Genomic DNA, 16,139 nt, shown 5'->3' on the forward strand with positions numbered 1-16,139 from the left:
CTCTCTTATTTGCTTCGTGTACTATTTTGAGTGCTACTGTTATTTGCGGTCTGCAAGTCAGTGTTCCCGTTTGTATGTAAGCATATTTAGCTACGCTTCTGGTAGGTATGCCACGCTGTTTTAGCTAACTAGTTCTGCTCTGAAGGGTCGCAGTTTTACCAACTCCCCTTCGTCACACGAATGTCTGCTGTAGCGTGCTCGCTTGGGAACGACTCGCAGGCAGCTTCTGCCTGATACTGTTGTATGTTTAACCCTAGAACGCCTAGGGGGGGGGTTGTATCAACCCCCCCCCTGAGGTTTTTCGGAAATAGTGCAAAAACGGCGGCGCGCAGCGCCGCCAAATTTTGGGTACCTTATGGGGCAACCTTTGCGCATCTTTTGCCGAAAAAAAATTGATCGGGTCATGTCAGGTCACGGAGTTATGACGTCATAAGAGGTACAGCCTCCGGCCGGATTTTCACAAACTGAGTGCCAACGCCCGAGGTTTCCTGCCGGTGGTACGGACATCGGTTGATGGATCGTGATGAAACTTCCCATGCATGTTGGGGCAAGTATTGGCTATCATATGGTATAAGAAATTTGACCGGGTCAGGTCAGGTCACGGAGCTATGACGTCACAAGAGGAACAGCGTCCGGTACTATTTTTGAAAAGCGCCCGAACCACTATTTTGCTAATTCTTGTCACCTCAATGGGAATATGCAGCAATATTAGCTTCTACAGGGAGCAAATAGACCTCCCAAATCCAAAAATACAATCAGATTTCAAAAATTTAAATTTTGATTTTTCGAATTTCTGCCGCCGACTGTGACCTTGCCGACTTCCGGCGCTCCCAACGCGCCATTTTTAGAGCTAGGGAAACGAAATACATACCAAACGATAGAGAATTGATCAAGGAACACGATAGTGAAGGTTTCAAGTCGATATCTCCCACCGTTTTGCCGCAATCGCCGCCGAAAGTTGAAAAAAGTCTATTTTTCCGAAAATTTGACTTTTGACCGGTCAAAAGTAGGTCAAATGTTGACCTAGGACCAAAAAATATACCACCAATCGCGAGATCTCGTTGAGAGCAATCCGTTGGTCTTTTCCGCTAAGCTCTACGACCTTCCGTTTCGAAACGCCAGGGGGGGGGTCGTAACAACCCCCCCCCTGGTCGTTCGTGTTATGAGAAATGGCCTGGTCGTGCGAGGGTTAAGATGCTCCGGTCAGCTGGTCTGTTATACCCGAGCTCGAAAGAGCGCGTCCCGTTTGGACCAGTTTTTATACAGCTGAATACATTACTTAATGCATAACAGGACTGCTTCATTATGGAAAAATGTCATAAACAATGGGAAAAAAGAGTGGTATGTCGCTAAAAATACGATCACTTGATTTGAAAATGATATGAAGATACATCCTCACAGACATTAAGAATATCGCTATCGAGGAGTTTTAAAGTGTCGTAATTAAAAGCATATTCTATTGCAAATTATAATAAGCACCATACATGACTGATACATTCCCTTCAATACAGCGGCATCGTGTATGCCTTTGTACATTGGAGGCGTCGACACGCTGTCTGCGCGAGGTAAACATAGCTCAAACAATCGCGCGCGTGTACCCGAGGTTATGCGATAAACACAATATGTGCGCATCGGCATCCTGAACCCAACACAGCTAGGCACAAACCGGCACACGTCACCCTCCCGCAGCTCACTACACCATCACATAGCGCGCCGAGGGTCCGTCTTAGCGGCCCGCGACACCCAACCTTCAGACACCGGCCACTGGGCACTCGACGGGCGACGAGATCCAAAGGCCCAGACGGCGCCGCACCCGGCCCACGCGGCGGATAAGACACAGAGAGGCGGAGACACAGGACAGCAGCTGCCTCTGTCCAGCCCCAGGCTAGGTTTAGGGCCGTGTTGGGCGTTGACAGACCGACAGATACAGAGCTGTCATCCCTGAGCCAATCAGGAGGCCACCGAGGATCACTGTACACACCAACGAACATTTCGGCGACACTCGTGTGAACCAATGGGTACCGTCAGAACGCTTTGTAGGCGATTTGGGGATGCCGTGGGTCTTGACATTATCAAAAGCTAAGTCACAGGCACGATAACAATATCGGTTGTCACGTAGACCAATCGAAATGGGCTTTTGAAGATGGACGATTGGCTTTTGAAGGTATCCGCTTATGAAAGTTGACATTTCCGGTTCAGGATTCGAGTGACTTTTTCAAGGCAGGCGATGTTGAGCACTCAATTCACAGAAGACTTGAAAGTCATTTTCCACTCAGTTGTCATTTGAATAACAAACTGCGAAATGCACACAGAGACAATTATATCGGTCTAAATAGGTCTCATCGCCCTTTCTGAAGCCAGCGTATGTATTAGTTAGCATCATCAGGAGATAAAAAGTGTATGTCATTGTGGATTGTTACCAAAATAAAACACATCACCAAAGCTGGCCTGCGCATGAGCTTGAATCAACAGATGCAAGCAAGCCACCTCTCATTTACAACGTTTCATATCGTTGAAACCACTTGTCTTCCACTTTCACTTGTCTTCCTTCAAGCGCAGCACCCAGATCTTGTCTTCAAAGTGATAAAAATGTTATTTGTGCACTCAGGAAAAATAGTTACAGGTCCTTTGTCATGTTGTTTCAAAACAAGAAAAGGAGAAATTCATCTAGGTTTCACAAACAAAGGGCTCGTCTCAACACTGGAGGCATACCATTCACGCCTGTTTTGACTGTGTAAATTTAACGCTTCCTTGATATTGCCAGAAAACATCTCATGAGTCCGTGGTCACGTGTTTCGACTTTATCAGAAACAAAGCCGTTTTTGTCTAATACTGCCATCACCGGGTGTTGATAGTGCTCTTGATCTTAGCATTTGTCTTTTCCTGGTGCTGTTGACGCTCGCAACCTGTCTTCAATGAAGTATACCTCTCAAAAATCCATCCCATCCCATTGTCCGTCCAGGGGCTGGCCTCCGCTGGCATCTCTCTCACAAATGTCTCCACTGCTCGGAAGGCTCCCGGTCGTCCTGCTCAGGGACTAGCCTCGGCATCCATCTCTCGAAGGATGCTCATGAGACTGGTGATGCCGGTCAGGTAGCCGTCCTCGTGGTTTCCCGGCCTCCAGGGAGCGCCGTGACTGATATTTACGCCGGGAGGCAGCGGAGTCGTCTTGGCGAAGTCGATCATCCACACAGAGGCGTGCGACGCGTCGTGGACAAAAAGGAGAGACGAGCCGATAAACTGCGAGAGGAAAGAGCGCATCGTCAGTGCTGCTAGTCGCAGTTGTGAGAGGGGAAGCGTGGATGTGATGCGTTACAAGAAGAGAGGAGGGTCCCTGGTGTTCTTGGTACCTACCACGGTTGTGGCCGACATGTTAATCACTAGTTGGGATAATGGGCAGCAGCGGTGCGCTTGATGATGCAACATCATGATAAGAAACGTACCAAAAGGTGGGCAAACTCGCAACAGGTCTCAGCAAAGCCAATTTCAGCTAAACAAAATAAGGAGACACAATGCATCCCCAGAAACAGTTCCAGAAAGACAGGAAGATAAGCTTCTCAATCCCTCTTTCAGCTACACAGCAAAACAGAACAAAAAAAAAAAAACATTTCCATGAAACATCTCGAGTTGAAAGACTAGCCGCACGGTGGATGTATTACCTCATGCGTTTTGAAGAAGTGCGACTCGCTGAGCGCCGCTCGTATCCGCTCCAGTCTCTCTAGGTACTGACTCTGGAACACAAAGCGCCAGCTGGTGATGCGCTCAGCCACACGAGACAAGTCCCCAGAGCCGGCCGGGCACGAAACGCTCACCGGAACGGACTAAGCGGTAATAAACGTTCCGGGAAGAGTGATACCGCACTACCTGGTTCATAGCCGGGGCAAGCCAGTCGGGATGGCACTATCGTTTGGATATGCGACAAGCTTTTTCGTTTTCTATTTTTTTTTTTTACAGGCTGTCAGCAAGTAAATATAAATTATCATGCATTGGATGAGACTGCAAACAAACAAGTAGAGCAAACTGAACGTATCGATTTACCGCACTTAAGCACAAAGTTAATGAGACACTGAATTAACTTGGTAGCAAATAGCAAACCAGTGAACAAGGCTACTCAATAAAGCCGAAATATTTGGTTTTTAACAATTTTTACCTCAGTTTAGCCCGAAACGAATACGAATTACTATCATTTTCCTGAGGAAGATAAGAAATGACAGTTCGTCAATACCTGAGCATCTCCGACTTACCACTGCGTCAGGGTATCCCTCTGTGAACATGGTGACAGCCTCCTTGACCTGCTGCCGACTCCGCGTCGTCTTGAAGTCCTTGCTGGAGAAGCCCTCGCTCTTGCGGATGCCCTCGATGCGGAAGCCGAGGGTGGCAGTGGATGAGATCGTTTCCCTCCACACCATGTATCTGGGAATGCAGACAAAATAGCTTCAGTTGAACACACAACTAACAAAGGAAGCGTTCTCCAAGATATATTATGCCTAATGTAGGCACGTTCCCATGGGTTCACCAAGTGGGCTCACCTATGAGGTCATTAGAAATAGCGATATCTGAGGCAAATTCTGTTAGCTGATGACAAACTGAGCTTCATCAACGTCGCAATCCACAGTCAACAGCTTTAATTATGCAAGTTAAGAAATTAACACTGGACAATTGTATCACTTTCATGGATTCCACTGATAATTACCCAATTCTTAACTTTCGGGGAACACTGATCACCCTAAGCGCACAAAATGCCAAGCATTTACGATTATGTAAAAGAGCATGAAAATCGACGCGCTCTATCGAAGCCGTCACGAACAGGAAAGCACCACACACCTGGGCTTGGTGACTGCTTTCAGTCGATGTTCTTCGTCGGTGGGAGCTGATTTGTCGATCAGCATCATCTTATCGTACATGTCCTGAAAACAAAAGGACGGACATGTGAGAACTGAATGGCAGCAGGTAGACGCAAATCATGTGGTCAAAACAACTGTCAATAATATCAGATAGGGCATGACACTGCACGCTGGATATACTTAATTAGACGATGTGCATTCGTCTTACCTTTTACGTCAAAATGCGCCAGCTGACTCAGCTAATGGATCATAACAATGAAATAGTATTGTTAAATGCATGGAGATGACCTAAATCAATACAATATGATAAAAATGAGCGAAAGATGTCAATCACTTAGGTCGGAGATGTAAAAAGCGAGGCCAGTCTTCGAAGAGCTAAAGGTAAGACGTACCTTTCTGAGTTTGGGCTTCTCCTTGGCCTTGGCCAGCTCGTCCTCCTGGTAGGTGCGGACGCCGATCTTGCAGTCCATGACACAGGGCTCCTCAAACTCTCCGAGCAGGTCCTGCAGCTGCAGAAAGTCTTCACCGTCCTCCGTGACGATCTGCCGGTCACAGCGGTGTCAAAGGGATGTTACGATGCATCACGGAATTCGTGGGATGTCGCTGTAAGTCACGGGAGGTTAAAAAATGTGAGAATATTGGTAGACGCATTGCAAGTCCTGGGACGGTCAAAGCCCACAATTGTCCTTTGAAATAAGTCATTCCTAAACAAAGCATAAAGCAAGAAAACGCAATTTTGTTTCACTTCATTAGAACGTAGAATATTTCAAAAACGTCTAGGGGTAGTGCAAATCGTCCAATTTCCGTAATTTAATCCACCGTTGCACAAAGAACAGCAAGTGCATCAATGAAGAATGTACGCTTCAATGATAACAGAGTGAGCCATGCTTGCCAGAATCAGAGCCAACTATTATAAACGTTATTAGGCAGCGTGATATGCAAGCTTTGTTTCATAGAATTCCAGCGCTTACATAACCGGCATGTTTAGAGCGTGCTGCTCCTCGCCACCTGTTCACGAATGGTAAATAAACAATAAAAAACATTCGCCACAAAAGGTGAAACTGGGACCTATAACTGGTCTCGGTGTTTTTGAATAAACATACTGACGTCAAACCATATGCTGCAGTGTAACTGTATTGCGCAGATGGAACGGAATATCAGAATCGAGCCCCAGTTGACGACAGCATTGCATGCCGGTCGAGGTATAGTTCTTTCTATTTCTCGGACATAGATAACCAGTTTTCAATCACTCATAAACGGAGCATGCATCGTCCTAAAAAGCGATTGTGTGCCTATTTCTGCAGAAAGAAAGCCACATCAAAAGGCAATCTATATGCATTTGCGTCACGGGGCTGAACTAAAGGTAGGCATTGTCTGAGCTCGCGCCAAATAAAGCGAGCGTGTCACCAGATCTGGTATATCTATATAGGATGTCAACGAGCGTTATTAAACCATCTAAGCGGGCTGAGAATGAAAATGGCCGGCGCTGCAAAATGATAATGATAACGACTATCAGGCATACAATTATTGTCAATATTTCTTGTTTATGTTTTTTTTTGCGGACTGCAGAAAGACTGTCCATTCTTAGCGGGTTGCGACCATGAAGCGATTTGCATTTTTAGAGCAGTTTATATCTAATCAATGATCACTATGGGAAATACATAAACGATGCTGCTGGAAAATGTAAATATTTTAAATATTTGCATTTAAAATATTTAAATAAATATTTTAAATATTTGCATTTTCTAGGAATGTGCACACTGACCGTTGTTTGCAACGCTGGGAAGCACTCAAAAGCAAAAAGCAAAGAAAACACACACAGTCACACGCACACATCAACATTTTCCGCTTAATTGTATGAAGTAAGATAAACGAAAAGTTAATGCTTGTTTACTTCTTTTTATGCGCACTGAGCGGCCTGTCTTTGCACCGTACGTCCGTAAGTGTCATCAATTCAAGCGTGTAGGCATTTGTATGCATCCTCTGTCGATAGCCCGTTTTTTTTTCATTTACCTACTTATTAGTGTCCTGAAATGTGTACCTTGCTAAATCGTTTCCTTTGGAGGGGACTTCTCACTTTCTCCATAGTAACCGCTAACATACATTGTTATCACCTACATCAGCCTCTAAACGAATTACAAAGTTTCAACACAATATCAAATTTACATTCTTCGTCCGTTTTATCCCGACAAGAATTCCTCGTCAAGCAGGCGTCCTGCCTGTCTAACAGCACACCCAGTCACAAGATTTTGCCGCCGCGAGCGACAAGCGGCTGCCGCGACCAGGCGAGCGTCCGCTCAGGGGGGCCGTTCATCATTCTTTGCACAGCTTGCAATTGACACCGTGCTGCGCCAGTGATTGGCTCGGCGGGTTTGGCTCAGATTAGCGGGTACGTTGCCGATAAACAGTCGCTAATCTGACCTGTGACGCTGATGGCTCACGCTACAACGAGGAGTGGTGCACGGGGCCGACGCGCCGCCGCGTGCGGCGGGCCCTCGGGCACCACTGCTCTCACTGATTGCAACGGATGAAGGGGGTGTGCCGCGTGCACTGTGCAGTGTGAGATGGCAGGTGCGGAGAGACGAAACCTGGCCTCCTGGTGTAGGAAACTCGTGCCGCAGCGAGTATGGCTTTTGCATTGACTACACTCGTTTCTAACGATTCACTTTAGTGGAAATAATCTGGAAATGTTATTATAATGAACAATCAATGAGATTTTCATCTTGCTGCCATAAAAAAAAACATCCGGAAATTTCGTTACTTCATTCAAATCAGTTTCTAAATTATTTCTCTTTTGAATCTACATTCTGTTGAATATTAAAAACAAAACAACTAAACAATATTTTCCAAATTTCCAATATAATAGTTCACAATGGATATCGGACGAGTTTTTTTTTAATACTGTATGTAATTTCTCATTTAATCTAGATACATACCTGTCCCCTGTACTCGGGTACGTATGGCCTGAGCGGGTCCAGCATGAGCTGTTTGAGGCACTCCTGTTCTCGACCACAGAGCCGCTTCTGAATGGTGCCCTCGTCTCCAGCTCGGAAATTGCCTGGGGAACAGAGAAGAGTCATTGGGAGTTGCATTAGAGCAAGAAGCTGAGTCGGTCATTTGTTACAGTGGAATGATAGCACGTGTCAAAGACAATGGCGGTAGAAGACAGGCGGTGAGAGAAATGCTCATTCGCTTGGTATTGTTACCAAGAGCTTTGTCTAGACACCAGTCTCGGGGTCTGACGACGTTTGTTTTGTTCTGTAAACATTTCAGTGGCGATTGTTTATCTCATCAGCATCTATAAATGTGCCAAGATAACACCAGAGTGACAAATGAGATGTTTCAGGGATTGACAGACGGAAAAAAGGCTAACCAAGCATATCACGTCTCTAAAAAGTGGCGTTGGATGGCTGAACACGGTAACAATCTTTTTCGCCCGTTTTCATCCAAAACGAATCACTCTGCAATTTGGCACTTGTACCTTTGGTGATTCCTTATTTTTATGATTTATTTGAATACCTATTGAAAACAACACGCATGACCATCTTAACAAGCATACTATTAACTAGGTGGCCTGTGGTCATGCATGCTATGTCATCATGCTTATTGTCTGACATTTTCTTATATGAAGCCTGCAACGCAGTTTACCGTTTTGTCACAAAGTGACTTGCGGACTGGAGTAAAATAGGAACATCACCCCTCTGAACTCTCTACGTATACATAGGCACAGAAATTCACAAAGCTGGCATAGCTGTTTGCCATTTGGGTAACATCTTCCGCATTCCGCACAAGACATGCGCATTGCGCAGTGCGCGCTAAGTCGTGTATTACGATTTAAGCCCAATCGGATTAGCACGATATTTGCGTAAAGCGAGCTAAGCATCAGTACCATATGATGGGATTTAGAGTCGCACACTGCTTATCACAGTATTCTGGGTGGCAGCGCTTTCATCATGGACAATCCCACCTGTTCAAGAAACTGACACCTACGAGTAGCATAACATCAAAGCGGAAACATCTTAGCACCGTGACATCATTTGCAAACAAAAATCAAATTCACTGTGTTGTTAAGTGCCAGCCTCCGCCACGCTTCAATCGCAAAGTTCAGCCATACAGGAACGACAGTAGAGTTGAAGCCGGGACTTTGCTCTTGAAAATTGTTTATAAGAAACACAGCTCGCTCAATTTGATTTGGTAGCTAATACTTGCTACATTACTCACATCCGTGTTAGTGCTTCGCTATGCAGCATATATGAGTCTTATTAAGGACACTTTTGAGTTAGGGGTTACTGACAACAAAGGTTAACCCTCGCCCTGGCAGGGCATTTTTCATAACACGGCCTGGCAGGGGGGGGGTCGATGCGACCCCCCCTCGCGATTGGCTCCTATGGCACCTAGAAACACCAAATTTGGTAGGTAGGTGGGCCCCTTGGAGTTCTCGCCCCTGTGCAAATTTGGTTGCTCTAGGTCAATATTTAGGGGGGTTTTGGGGGGTATAAATGTAAAATTTTCGCTAAAAACAGGTCAAAAGTTTTTCGCTTATAACTTTAGATCTAATTAAGATAGAGCAAAAGAAAAGCACCAGTGAACTCAGCACGTCAAGGCGCGTCGAATGATATACTTGTTAGCTTGCTTAAGTGTACTTAAAGTTTTTCTTAAATTTTAAGTAGGTAAATTTAAATTTATAAATTAAGTTCAAGTTAACCAAATTGCATCATATCGCATATCATTCGATTCGGCTGATCACCAGGAACACAATGATACCATTTTTTAAGCTCTAGCGTCATTGTGTGCCAAGTTATTGGCATAAACGTCATTTGACCTCAGTTGACCTCATTTGACCTGACCCATGTATAAGTACACCAAACAAAGAAGCACCAAGTGACCTGCTGTTAAGTACTGTGGTTTCAAAGCACCAAAGTGTTGGAATGAAGCGGATATCTCCAGTATTTTCCGAATTTAGTATTTTCCCATAGGCTTAACATTACGACGTAATGACCTCTAAATGACCTCAGGTCAGTGACCTAAAAAAACCCGAACTATATGTTATACAACTCGGTGAACTTAGCACATCCTGAAAGTTTGAAGGAAATCAGTCCAAAACTGTGAGTTGGACAGGTGATAAAAGAAAATTGAAATTTGACCATGGCCTTGTACCGGTTTTTCTGACCTGGTGACCTGACCTTAGGTCACTCGGACCTGAAATTTTCAGGTCATATGTAAAAAGGTTGCCCCATAGGCTGTGCCAAATTTGGCGGCGCTGCGCGCCGCCGTTTTTACGCTATCTTCGAAAAACCTTAGGGGGGGGTCGCATCGACCCCCCCCCCTGCCAGGGCGAGGGTTAAAGCATGCATACCTACATAAACTGTGCTATAGTACCTATCATAGACCTCTGTATAAAAAGGTATACGTACCTATTCAAAATTTGCGTTTTTTGTAGAAACTCAAAAAAGAGCAATTTCTTGCGAAAAAGTGTTGACAAAAGTAAACTCGTTTTAACGTTTTAGGTGTGAACACAAGACCTTCCCCATGTCTCGACTGGATCCGCCATTGTTCCGCGACATTCTCCAACTATCTCCCATCCGCAGGCCGACACAAAAGTCGGACTTCCCCGGCCCGCCATCGCTCGCTACTGCCGCGCTGCCAACAAGCCGGGTAGCGCATGCAACGCCGCTGCACGTGTTTTCCTGGTCGGCCGTCAGAAAAGCGTCTCGATTTTCCCCGTCTGGGCTGTGACGTGCCATCATACGCTGATTGACGGCCCGACAAAAATATTTACCAGACCACCTCGGCCGGCTGGGCTCGGGGGCAGGGCGGGGGTGGGGCGGAGCGGGCTAGTCGGTCGATTTCGAACTGACTTCATCGGACTGGTATTTGAGTAATCGGCCGGGGTTGGCCGGGGTCAGGGCCAGCTCGGAGTTCACATCGATCCATCGCAGCCAGAGCAGAGCACCACAGAGGAAAACATATACAAATTTGATTGGGTCAACGATTGGGTGCTACATATCGCAATTCTTCAGCTATGCTCGTAGAATTAGTAGTCCCAGTTTACGGACGACAATGAGACGGAGCTATATTTTGGTTCAATTTGTTTTTGAATATGAAGACAATCGAAAACAACTTTGGAATGGCATGAGTTGCAAAGATTTGTGGCAAACAAAAACAGCATAAGTTCGAGTGTAGTTTACGCCTCCAAGAGTCATTGATATGATGGCAACTGTGTAGCACTGCAACCAGTTCGGTCACACGAAGAGTGGTGACCGAACGGTTTCCGAGTCATTAAACTTGTCTTTTTTCAGGAAGAACATAATCTTGATATCTGCTAACATTAGAAAATACTTGCAGATCCACTTGGGGAGTGGTTAAGCGGGGTCCTTATATATGTCTAAAGTAAAAGTTGTGTGAAATAATTAAGGATATATGAAGCAATATCGTACACCGGTAAAAAATGAACGACGGGCACGACTTTCCCGCTGCTCCCTGAAACCATCTGGCTGGGTCCGCCTATGCCACCGATATACTATCAGCTGCAACTCCAACATACTAATCAGAACAGCCCTGCATACATAGCGACCAGCACCTGCATGATACCAGGCTATCACTGCAGTTTGCACCTTCTGTACCCCCTGCCCCAAGTCCCCCCTATCTCCCCCAACCCTCTGTCTGAGGCACAGCCTCTCCAATATGCCCTGCACCATCAACCCATCATATGGCCGCAATATCCCTTCATATACATAGTCCTTCCCTTTCCCAGCACGAATTCACATCTCGCCTTAAATGCTACTCGACGTTCCTGGCGCACCTTTTTCGGACGGCGCGGGGGCGAAACATGGCGCCTCTGCGACGATGGAATCATGGATTAGCGGACGCCATCTATTGCACAGTGTCACAGCAGACGTGTATCAGATGATATCGACTCGGCGTCAGACGGAGAGCCATTAACCTGACCGGGCTGGTGGGAGGACGCCTGATTAGGGAGAGACGGATTTGGAAACGAGTGGCAAGGAGAGAGATTGGTACATACCTATAGATGAGAGGAGTGGAGCGACCAAGAGGACTATGGGGAGACATCTCATTATGATAAAGTTAATTAGCTATGGATTTGCTATTTGCTTTTTTAACCCTCGCCCCGTTGGGGGGGGGGGGCAATTTGCCCCCCCCCCCCCCCTGTAGCTTTTCCTGAATAGCAAGAAAACGGCGGCGCGCAGCGCCGCCAAATTTTCAGTACCTTTCCGGGCATCAATTTGACACCTTCACACTAAATTTCAAGTCTTAGGTCACCTTAGGTCAGGAGTTATTGAGGTCAAACTGAGGTCATGTTCGAGCAAAAATGAGCAAAAAACATGCAATCTTGAAACGCTCACCAAATCTACAGTTATCAAGCAATTTCAAAGTTCTTTATAAGGTCTAATAGACAAAAAGCGGCGCTACAAAACTGCTATCTCGGATTTTCAAAATTTTGGGTTTTTGACCCAAAAAATTTCAAAAAATTGATTTTTTTAGAAAAACTAAAATCAATCCAAAATTTTTCCGAATTTCGAAAAAAACCGGAATATATGTGATAGTCCCTGCGCTCTTCTATATACATACCAAATTTCTGATCGATATCTCGTTTTTTGGCCAAGTTATAGCGAAAAAAACTGTTCAAAAATGATGACGTCAAATTTTTGAACTCAATTTTTAGCGATTCTAGACCTCGTACGGCAAAAAAAGACCACCATTGAACTCCCCGTGACGAGCTGCATCGATTCGATACCCATTTTATGCAAAAATATCAACTTTGAAATTTGACCTTATTTGACCTGACCTTGACCTGATCTTGACCTGACCTTGACCAAAACGTGACCTAAGCTGGTCCCAAAGGCTGCCTGACCCACATAATCGCATTTGTCATGTAAAATGGACCATAAAACATGTATCACACGTCACTTTCATATTGTGACCCCCCAGTGACCTGACCTCAGTGACCTGACCTGGTATCAGTGACCTCAAATAGCAAAATATGTGTTTGAAGAACATTTCCCCATCGATGATTTTCAATGAAATGCATTTTACTCGATTTTACAACGCATTTCTTGAAATGCCTGTAAACGGTGAAAATTGGACCTTTGACCTGACCTGTGACGTCATCGGTTTGACCTAGGTCAATAAAATTGGGTCACAAGGTAGTTCCCTGATAGGGCTATCCAACACCGTTTGCCGCTTGTCGCTACGTTGCGTGGTTCTCGAGATCTTAGGGGGGGGCCAAAATGCCCCCCCCCCCCCAACGGGGCGCGTTGCTCGGCAGAGCCCAACGGGGCGCGGGTTAAGGAAAGCATTAACGGAAGCATCACAAATATGATCGGACATTTTGAGCATATTTGGCACCAACTACGTATTTTCGAGCTATGTATATACCTAACGGTTGTCGCCACTAAAGAGCTAAACATCGTCGTGTCACAGCAGGATGGTGTAGCGGATAAGGCACGAATAAACAGTTACTTGGGCTCAATTGACGTCAGTCAACGTTCCCCCACTACGGTGGAAAGAAGAACTATCTACGTCAGAAGTACCAGACAAGATAATTGGGTGACGTCCGATGTCATTACCGTAAGCAGCACACTCCGTCAGATTTAATGATACAGCGGAAACCGTTTGTTAAATTAATAGTATGAGCCTATGAGGTACCACATGGTTGTTATTGGAAGCTTATTATTTGGAAGGTAAAAGTGCGGAGGAAGTATATAAATGATATTCTGCAAGAAAGGCTATTTATAATACATTGAGAAAATATTATAACTATCTAATGTTCTTTTATTTTCTTGCGATAACCCACCAGTGATTATCAAGGCCACATCAAACAAAATAGGCAGGAGCTTGCAGCCACAACTCACGCCAGTGAGCCTGTGGTCTTATTGGTGGCAAATGACTACTGAGAGAAAGGTTAAAGCCCTGAAATGGAGGACATTGGACATCCCCACAGCCCCTAAACAACGTGAATGTTATCTGTTCTGTGAATATAAACGAACAACGCGCCCAAATCTGCTCAAGCTTGGCACGATGAATCATATGTGTAGAGAAGCCGGAGACATCTAACTCGTTCACAAGTCATCCTAGGGCTTGATAACTGTCATTTCGCCGGCACCGCTTCTTTGATAACACCGTGACGCTAAAGCGGGGCTGAAAAATGCCAAATGACTCAGAGCCAGATGATATCAAACGGCCCGCCGAGGCAGTCGGCAGAACTACCTCCAATCCACCGGAGGTCGACCACACCCCGTCACGACACCGCCAGCTGCGTGCCCGCTCACGGCTTTACTGCCACTGTCCGTGAGCAGCGAGCACTGCGCAGTCCGTGATCGTAAAACCTTGAGCACACATGCGCCACTGAGCGCCGGCCATGCGGCGGATACCTACCGTGACCGCACGCACGGCCGTACATGTGCCCCGAATCGCCATACATTCAATCACGGATAACCAGATGAGATGATGCAATACCGTACTTACAAGAAGGCATATCGTGCAGTAGCTAATTTTGGCTCTACGGCTCACATAAAATAGAGCTCGCAATGGAGACTGTCTGAAATATTGGCCGATAACATCTTTCACTAATTACACCCGTCTTGCCTGTGCAGCTATACAATACGCTCATTAGTCTGGTGAATTGATCACGTCTCGATAGCTTATTGACGTCATACCTTGGTGTCCGGCCAGCTGAACCCAGAGGTACTTCTGTTTCTTGTAGGTTTGTACGAACGGAGTCCACTGCACCACGCCTTTCACCTTTCGCCATTGTGACGGCTGAAATGAAACAAGGGAATGTTAGATTCGTATCTCGCAAAGAGAACAGTTTTCCACAGTACATTCCCCATTCATTGGCAAATAGTATGATTTCTAATGCCTACCATAGACCTCTGTACATCGTTCTTCAGAGGTATATGCAGATTGTAGGCCAGCGCAACGCGAGGCGAGCGCAAGATATCCTGTTAATTGGCCAATTTCTTTTAGTACATATGTGGCTGTGGAATGAAAAGCGTCTTATAATTACTTCAATACCGTCCATTTATGGAAATGAATGGTTTAAAAGCGGCCTAAGAGCATATTTGTATATGACAAGGACACACGTGCGCTGAAATACAGGTATATTCTGCACCACACAGCTTTGAGATCGACTATTTTCAAGTCCAACTACATTCAGGGTAACAGTATGATCTGGAATGAAAAGGCGAACATTTGTAGAATGGTGGTAAATACAATGTCTACTTCGGTTCAATGTATTCTGGAGTGATTTCGTGTTTACTAATTTAATAAATTCAGTTCAAAAGATCCGCCTGGTCTGCAAGTAGACTTTCACTGATCACTGCCGAATATCGCTCAAAATATCCTCTCGGGCCATCCGTTATAGAAAACCACACAGTACCTAATTGTCGGTACCCTTTATAGTTGGGTTAGGTCATTTGGGTTCATTTGTCAGCGTCCTGTGCCACTAAAACACCCATGTTCAGCCATGAAAGACTGCATTATTGCTCTATCACACCTCACTCTCTCCTCTTCAACAATCGCGCCTCCCGTTCTCCCTTATCTCTCCCTAGCTCCCCTCCACATCCGCCTATACCACTGCCCCCCCCCCCCGCCAGCTGAGTCAGCCCGTCCCCCAGCGCGGCGGCGCGGCGACACCATTTGAGCTGCTGCTGACGTCATGGCCCGCTGCCGTGTGTGCCGAGTACACAGGTCTCTGACGTCAGGGGATCGGTGCAGCTGGTCCAAAGGACGGCCGGCCGCCACCGGCAGCGACCGGCGAGTGCCCGCGGCCCGGGAGCCGATAGTATCTGACAGTGACGGTGACGTTGTGACAGTGACGTTGTGACGGTTGCTGTATGACGGTTACGCTGTTGACGGTTATTGTATTACGGTGACGGCGACGCTGTGATGGTTACTGTATGACGGTGACGGTGACGGTATTGACGGTGACGGTATGACGATGACGGTATGACGGTAAAGGTATGACGGTGACGGTATGACGGTGACGGTATGACGGTGACGGTATGACGGTGTGATGGAGACTGAACGACGGTGGCGTCAATGGTTGAACAATTGAATACGTGGCAAAGTTCCTCACAATAACGAAGATAATGCTATGAAAACGAAGATCATGCTTTGATTGACACCTTTTTAGGATAGGGGAGAGCGGGGCCAGTTGAAACACGGGGTCAGATGAAACATGGCTTTATTTTCAACAGTATGCAACATATGGCGTTGCCGACACCACTGCGCATCCGCGCTCGACCACTTCCTTTGTCAACGGCGTTTGGGCGG

At 46.1% G+C, this 16,139-nt stretch overlaps 1 protein-coding gene across 1 annotated transcript; it reads right to left on the reverse strand.

Annotated features, from left to right (window-relative positions):
• Positions 1–1,454: 1,454 nt before the first annotated feature.
• On the reverse strand, positions 1,455–14,652 carry LOC122376802 (inositol-trisphosphate 3-kinase A-like). Its single transcript, XM_043356751.1, has 7 exons — positions 14,522–14,652; positions 7,781–7,902; positions 5,237–5,386; positions 4,825–4,907; positions 4,245–4,413; positions 3,660–3,731; positions 1,455–3,240 (listed from the first exon to the last, which is right to left on the reverse strand). The coding sequence occupies exons 2-7, from the start codon at positions 7,823–7,825 to the stop codon at positions 3,031–3,033; spliced, it is 729 nt and encodes a 242-aa protein (XP_043212686.1). The 5' UTR covers positions 7,826–7,902; positions 14,522–14,652; the 3' UTR covers positions 1,455–3,030.
• Between the last annotated feature and the right edge of the window lie 1,487 nt (positions 14,653–16,139).

This window comes from Amphibalanus amphitrite, unplaced genomic scaffold (assembly GCF_019059575.1).
Source record: "Amphibalanus amphitrite isolate SeventyFive unplaced genomic scaffold, NRLGWU_Aamphi_draft 002319F_arrow, whole genome shotgun sequence".
NCBI classification, from domain to species: domain Eukaryota; kingdom Metazoa; phylum Arthropoda; class Thecostraca; order Balanomorpha; family Balanidae; genus Amphibalanus; species Amphibalanus amphitrite.

Bases quoted from the DNA above. Each gene is read 5' to 3' on its own strand.
- LOC122376802 (XM_043356751.1), bottom strand. From the start codon at position 7,825: ATGCTGGACCCGCTCAGGCCATACGTACCCGAGTACAGGGGACAG. The intron at 4,414-4,824 runs GTGTGTGGTGCT...CTGCATTCCCAG, and splicing joins AAAGCAGTCACCAAGCCCAG to ATACATGGTGTGGAGGGAAA. The intron at 3,732-4,244 runs GTAAGTCGGAGA...TTTGTGTTCCAG, and splicing joins AGGGATACCCTGACGCAGTG to AGTCAGTACCTAGAGAGACT.